At 44.3% G+C, this 7,500-nt stretch overlaps 1 protein-coding gene across 1 annotated transcript in view; it reads left to right on the top strand.

Annotated features, from left to right (window-relative positions):
- The window catches only part of snap91a (synaptosome associated protein 91a), a 58,155-nt gene that overhangs the window by 26,954 nt on the left and 23,701 nt on the right, over positions 1-7,500 (top strand). Inside the window, exons 3-8 of the mRNA XM_062537934.1 lie at positions 2,781-2,856; positions 3,757-3,859; positions 5,281-5,374; positions 5,668-5,779; positions 6,098-6,204; positions 6,338-6,379. Of these exons, the coding sequence (XP_062393918.1) occupies positions 2,781-2,856; positions 3,757-3,859; positions 5,281-5,374; positions 5,668-5,779; positions 6,098-6,204; positions 6,338-6,379 (534 nt within the window). The remainder of the gene's footprint in view (positions 1-2,780; positions 2,857-3,756; positions 3,860-5,280; positions 5,375-5,667; positions 5,780-6,097; positions 6,205-6,337; positions 6,380-7,500) is intronic.

Raw genomic sequence — 7,500 nt, 5'->3', positions numbered from 1 at the left:
CATGCCCAGTTTTAATGCCAGCAGAAAAGCTTGGCACCAGCCACAGCATGAGCAAGGCTGCATTTTCACATCTCCTCTTGGCACCCTTCTGGCCAGCATGCAGGCAGTCTCATGCTAAACACGGCTTCTCTCAGTAAAAGGAATACATTATTCTGATGTCCATTTGGTAGATACTGTATGTACTTGGTAAGCAGATAGGTAATCTGTTTGTATCTCTCCTTCTCAAAGCAACACAGTGCAGTTCTATTACCTTAAATAAGGCTCCAAGCTCATTTTGATGCTACTATTGCTTATAATGGGGAGAATAAGGTCTCCAACATTGCCAATACGTTCCCGGATTGCTTGATATTGCACTACATAATGTTGCTGATCGGGTAGCATCATGACGCATTTAGTCAGTTTATGACCAACTGGGTACCGTCTTAGTGCTAAATGGTGCTGAATATTGACGCCATAGGGCATAGATACAGTATCAGCTTTTCCATGGTGTTGCTTTGAGATTGAATCAGAATATCCTACAAGAAGTCTACTCCTGATACGAAATTATATCTCACGCTGCTGTTTTCTTCCCTCAGCAAGTGTGATATTTATACCATAGCAGAGTTCAGTAATTGTCTGATGGGTCTGATGATCTACTGATTTAATTAAAACATTCATACATGGTATAGGATTGCCGTTTCTCAGCCCTGCCACACGAAAATCAGAATCTGAATGCAATGCCCCCCCGACCAAATACAGGAGCAACGGTCTGCAGTCGCCTGACTGCTTTTCTTATATTTTAAAATTTGAATAAAGAAGACTGCAGCAATGTTACTGCAGTAATATAGCTGAATTGGGTAGTTTTTATTTATTCATTAAATTATGTAGTCAGTACACTACACACTGATACTCACTCACTCACTCACACATACACACACACATGCACTCCAGCAGGGATGTGTTTACCTGCTGAGAAATGTGTGTTTACTATTATTTCTCACACATACACATACACATACACACACTCTCTCTCTCTCTCTCTCTCTCTTTCTCTTTCTTCCTGTCTGTGTCTGTCACCCTCACTCACTCAAACACACACACACACACACACACACACACACACATATATGTACACATACACTCCAAAAGGGATATGGGATGTGCTTTCCTGCTGAGAAGAGTGTGTTTGTCATTATCTCTTGCTTTGAGCGTTACTCTCTCTCCCTCATACGCGTGTGTGTGCACACACCCACACGGGCGCTGTTCGTTTTGATCTTGGCTCCACACAATTACAGCACGATGATATCACACTGTGTTTTCAATTAATTCTGGCTTTGCCTGGCTGCCGTTAGTGTGTGTGTGTGTGTGTGTGGGAGAGAGTATGTATACATTTGTGCTGGTGAAATGTCTACAGGGTGGTGTGTGTGTGTGTGTGTGTGTGCGTGCATATGTGTGTGTGTGTGTGTGTGTGTGTGTGTGTGTGTGTGTGTGTGTGTGTGTGTGTGTTTGAGCGAATGCATGTGTGTGTGTGTGTGTGTGTGTGTGTGTGTGTGTGTGTGTGTGTGTGTTTGAGCGAATGCATGTGTGTGTGTGCGTGTGTGTGTGTGTGTGTGTGTGTGTGTGTGTGTGTGTGTGTGTGTGTGTGTGTGTTTGAGCGAATGCATGTGTGTGTGTGTGTGTGTGTGTGTGTGTTTGAGCGAATGCATGTGTGTGTGTGTGTGTGTGTGTGTGTGTGTGTGTGTGTGTGTGTGTGTGTGTGTGCACGTGAGCGTGTGCGCGTGCTGGCAGGGCCGCTGCCTCCATCACACTCGAGTGACTCACCTGAAACCTTGGAGGACTGACTAACAGAACGCCCTACCTTCACGTACACACACACACACACACACACACACACACACACTGCAGCACAGCGCAAATGAGGCCTGGACTGAGGGGGAGACAGAGTGAATATGTCTGTGAACTGATCATCGATCATTGCGCTGTGACTCATAAGCGGTGGGTGATGTGCTGTTTTATGTGACAACATTAAACTAACTGTTTGCCTTCACAGTTAGAAACGCATTTCCATTACAAGGTGCACTTATCATTTGAATGAGTCATGAAGACCCCTAAAGCTTTACATATGATTCATACACATACTGTACCTGTAGTACAGGGCTCAGCAACCCTTTTTCTCTTAAAAGGGCCACTGTTTTTCACCAGAAATAAAAATAAATCTGTGTAGGGAAACAAAGATATTGTAACCGTTAAAAAGAAATCAGTTTAAACATCTCCCATCATTATTAGCATATGGCAGACTCACACTACTCTGCATATACTGTATGCTGTATTGTGCAGTAATACTTCCACTAACTGTTGATGCTTTGGGACAGCTTGAAGCTTAATGACTACAGTATATGAAATAGTTAGAAATATTTTATACTATTTTATATTTGTATACTTCACGTCAAAAATGCTTGTTCTGGATTCAGTGAAGAGACAGAACCATGTATTTTACATTAGATTCAAGATATGTCGCATTTGTTCACATAAATAAGTATGTGACATTTAGGGACTGTGCCTAAAAAAGGAATCACAAATATCTACCGTAGGTGGTGAGTGGTTTACAGTATTACAGTAACAGGCACTGAAATAAAAGCATATCTCACATAAGCTCTGATTAATGGATTTGTCATCTCTGAACACACTAAGTGCTGTCACTCCGTGACCTCTGCATGAGACAGGCCCAGCCAGGCCTGAGTATTAGAGCGCTGCTGTGTTGTTAGGTCCATTCTCTCTGACGTGACCTTTTCTCTTGGCAGAGGTTCGTCCAGTTTCTGGCCTCCAGAAACACTCTCTTCAACCTCAGTAACTTCCTGGACAAGACCGGTTCACAGGGTGAGTGACCTGACCTTCTCTTCTTGCGCTGGTCTGGTTTTTGTCTCATGTGGTCGCTGCTTGGGGACCAGCGCAGGTGTTCTCCTCTATCCGTGTGATTACTTTTAACTGTGGGAGATCAGTCATGTATCTTGGGATGATCACAACAACAATGGCTGTTCTCATTTAAGCCAATTTGTTCCGTAATTTGATGTAATTGTTGCCAGGACGCTCTCTACAGAGCTGCTCAGGGAAGTAATAAAATGTCCTTTCAATTACTGGGTAAAAAAAACACTGATGATAAACGTCCACTGCTCACGCCTGAGTCTGGGAACAATTACCGGACACTACACTGAGAGGACACTACACTGAGAGGGGGGTTTGTGTTGAGCCGTGTCCATCATAAGTCAGCCTGGCGCTCACAGTAATTAAAACAGATCTCGACGGTGACACTCACACACTCCCTTCAGAGATGAGAATGGCCTTCTATTACCCAAGTGGCCACAGCAAGCATGGCTTTTAGAGGCCCTTTCAACTGCAGGAACAAACGTGTATGTTCCTAAGGCAATTTCAGTGCCACAGAAAGCAACAATGAGCTTACAGTTACCTGGGGAAAAAACAAACAACAACAACAACAACAACCAAAAAGTTTCAAAGTCATTTTGTAGAGAATTGCGCTAAAGTCCGATTTCATTTTCATTTAAATATCTTTGTTGGTTTTGAACGTTTGAATCTGAAACCCTTTAGGAACAGGTTGAAAGGGTCTGCACGGTAGGTGAAAAGCTTGTGTCTGAACAGAGAGTAAGACACACAGCATGCCTAATCCCAATGGGAGTGTGGGATGGAGGGGGGGTTGTTCATGCACTGAGACGAGACGACTCGAGCAGCTCTGACTTGTTTAATCGTTTGGCTCTGTTCCAGGCTACGACATGTCCACCTTCATCAGACGCTACAGCCGATACCTGAACGAGAAGGCCTTCGCCTACAGACAGATGTCTTTCGACTTCGTCCGAGTGAAAAAAGGGTATGGACGTGCAGATGCAACTCGCTCAGGTCTCCCCTCTTGGCTTTAAGCGGCGGCGTCTGTGGAATTCATTTTCAGATCGAGCGTAGACGTCGCACAAAGCTGCCAGCCTAGCAGGGATGGAAAAGTTTGATTTCAGTGGCCTCACAAAGTCATAAAGGTGGCGAAATGGTGAAAACTTCCCTGGCGGCTCTTCTTTTTGATGTTGGAAATAAGTCTCACTGTGATGTTGATTTGAGGAATCTCCTCTCAGGGACCAATTCCATGCTGGTTTGATGAGACGGGGTGCCTGTGCACGGACCCTCACATGTGGGAGCTAGATGACCTGAATGTCATTTAAAGATGAATCGCACACCTCCGCCCCAAAGCCGAGAACCACAGCCTTGTCTAGAGAGGCGAGAGATGTGGTGTTAAAAATCACACATAGACGCAAGACTCATGGACTGCTCCACCGCACCTGCAGAAATCTGTCCTATTTATAGCAGTAACTGGATTAGCGCTGATGCTTGACACAAACAAGCTCGTGCCTTCCAGTCCCTGCCGTTCTACTCTACAATATCTCCCTGCATAAACGATACACATGCGGTGTGGTTTCACATGGTCCATGCAGCCTATAGGGTGTCCTCGCTCCCTAGAGATAAGAGAGGGGTGGACTGGAGGGAGACATGCTGTGTGGCAGTCTACAGTCTGGGACTTCAGTGACCTGTGTGTGTGTGTGTGTGCGCGCGTGTGCGCGTGTGCGTTTATGTGTGGTTGTGTGTATGTGTGAGTGAGTGACTGTGTGCAGGCTTCTGGAGCCAATTATTTCTGGCTCTCACTAGGTGTCTCATTGGTGTAGGCCATGAGGAAGCGTGAGTGAGCCACCTGTGCCCAGCAGCAGCAGCAGTGGCTGACTGGAATAAGCCATTACTCTTGTGCTGTTCCAGCGCCTCTGTGCTGCGCCCAGACAGCCAAGGCCTCCCCACAGACGAGCGGCCGCAACACAGAATACATAACTGCACAGGGACAGATTGAAACGTCTCTGTCACGGAGCGAGAGGCCTGCTGGCTAGCAACAGATCTCTGTACTTGGACAGCTAGTGTTAGTCATAGCCGTCTCTCTACACACTGTATTTAAAATATATTTTAAAATACAATATATACTGTATATATATATATATGTTTTTTTTTTGCAATGTATTTTATATATTGATTATATTTTGATTAGTGATCTAACAATGATCTGCTAATCAGTGGTCAATGTCCAAATAATGATACTTATAGCTAATTGTGAGATATGTTTTGCAGCACAGTGTCTTATGGTCATCTTTCTGGTCAGATTATGTCCATGGGATTTCTCAGTGTTGTATAGTAAGAAGACACGGTCTCATGCTGTGTTTCTTTGTGTGTGTGTGTGTGTGTGTGTGTGTGTGTGTGTGGCAGAGCTGAGGGTGTCATGAGAACGATGTCCCCAGACAAGCTGTTGAAAGGAATGCCCACGTTGCAGGGTCAGATCGACGCCCTGCTGGAGTTTGACGTGAGTTCTTCTCCAACTCGCCTATCAGTAGTGTCATTGTGATCATTAAACACTTCCAAACCTTTGACACATCTACTGCCGTAAATTCACCTGAGGAAGGTCTATGACCGAAACGTTGTTAATAAATATGCATGCGTAATGGACAGTGTGCGGGATTTTCTTTCACAAGTTTAACTGGGTAACCTATTCTGACGCACCTGTCCCTACAAAAGAGGTGTGCAAAAGCGTTTTGTAAACTAAACATCTACTGCCAGTGTCTGTCCTGAATGTTTGAGGTGCCACTGCATCTGCAGGTTCATCCACAAGACCTGAAGAATGGCGTCATCAATGCAGCCTTCCTGTTGCTCTTCAAAGACCTGATTAAGCTCTACGCCTGCTACAACGATGGCATCATTAATCTCTTAGGCAAGCTCACGATTTGTTGCTTTTGTTGTGATTGAGGTTAATCAGTGAATATGTTTCTAGCAAAATTATCGCTGTTTGTTTGGTTTGTTTTTCATTAACAAATCTGAAATGGATTTCATTATTGGTTTCAATAATTTAAATTATTATTTTTGATATGCTCATATGCTCACACACAATATTGTAGTGAAATGTACAGTTGTTAAACTGCCTCCAGAAGTATTACCTTTTGATTGAACACACTTGTTTTGAGTAAGCTGACATATTTCAGTCCCTTCACTCTATAGTAACATCCCTACATAATTCCCTTTCATGGCGCAGAAAAGTTTTTCCAGATGAAGAAGGGTCAGTGTAAGGATGCCCTGGAGATCTACAAGAGATTCCTGACACGGATGACCAGAGTCTCAGAATTCCTCAAAATTGCAGAGGTACACAAACTTTTTAACTTTGTAATAATGAATTATTAATTACAGAAAGCTGATTAGTGTTTGATCCTGGCTGCAAATTAACCATTTCTTTCCTTCTTTCTTTCTTTCTTTCTTTCTTTCTTTCTTTCCATAGCAAGTAGGCATTGACAAGAATGACATACCCGAGCTAACACAGGTAAGAAGTGATCTTGACTCTTTGAGCTTTGAGTCATTGATTCTTTCCATCCTTTATGTGAATCCACACACTTGGTCCTCATATCAACTAACATCGCATGTATGTGTTGTGGAGTCAATTAACATGGTGTGGCATGTGTTGTGGGCATAGCCTACAAATCCCAGAAACCCCAGCAGCATCGCCCAATCACAGTGTCTCTTCACCTCCTGGATTGGCTGTGATGTCCAATCACAGACATCCACATGCAGAAATGACAGGTCATCCGTCCTATCATGGTGGGTTTTATAAAAAAAAAAAAAAAGGGGGGCAGCTTATCCCATGGATCCATTCTGTCCTCCATGCAGCCAATGGCATCAGATGTGGCGGTGATTGACAGATACTGTGCCCCTCCCTCTCTTCTTATTGCAGAGGTGCAGAAAGATCACTCAGGCTGAGAGTGTGAGTAGTGCGTAGTGCATACAGCTTATACGCGCAGTCTAGGACAGTTCCTCCATGACCTTCTTCTCTCTAGTGCTCAGAAATAAACAGCAATGCACAACAGTGACTCTTTCTCAGTGATCATGGATGTGACTGAAGGATCTGGTCAGAATATGAAAGAAGAGTATGCTTGAAGCAGGGGAATTCCAGATGGAATTCCAAACATCTGGGCTTCGGACTCCGTTGGCTCAACATTTGCATTGTAGGCTACTGGAATGTCATAGCATATAGAGTTTCCATGGATGAAAACCACTTAACGTCCTGACACTTCCTATTGGCTGGAGTGGAACACAAATGTGTGGATTGAGTGTTTGTGTTGAGCTCTGGCCATGGTTACAGTTCTCGTTCTAGTCCCAGTTCCAGTTCCAGGACCAGTTGTGGTTCTGGTCTGAGGTTCCACTTCCATTTGTGGTTCTAGTTCCAGTCCCACATCCAGTTTTGGTTCTGGTCCCAGTTCTACTTCCAGTTCCAGTTCCAGTTGTGTTTCTGGTTTAGTTCTAGTCCCGCATCCAGTTTTGGTTCTGGTCCCAGTTCCAGTTCTACATCTAGTTCTGGTTCTGGTCCCAGTTTCAATTCCAGGTGTGGTTCTAGTCCAAGCTCCAGTTCCACATCCAATTTCTGGGTTTGGTTGCAGTGCTGGTTGT

The sequence above is a fragment of the Sardina pilchardus genome, chromosome 6 (assembly GCF_963854185.1).
Source record: "Sardina pilchardus chromosome 6, fSarPil1.1, whole genome shotgun sequence".
Lineage (NCBI taxonomy): Eukaryota > Metazoa > Chordata > Actinopteri > Clupeiformes > Clupeidae > Sardina > Sardina pilchardus.
Note: the sequence above shows the minus strand (reverse complement) of the source record. Positions and strands in the feature narration are given on the sequence as shown.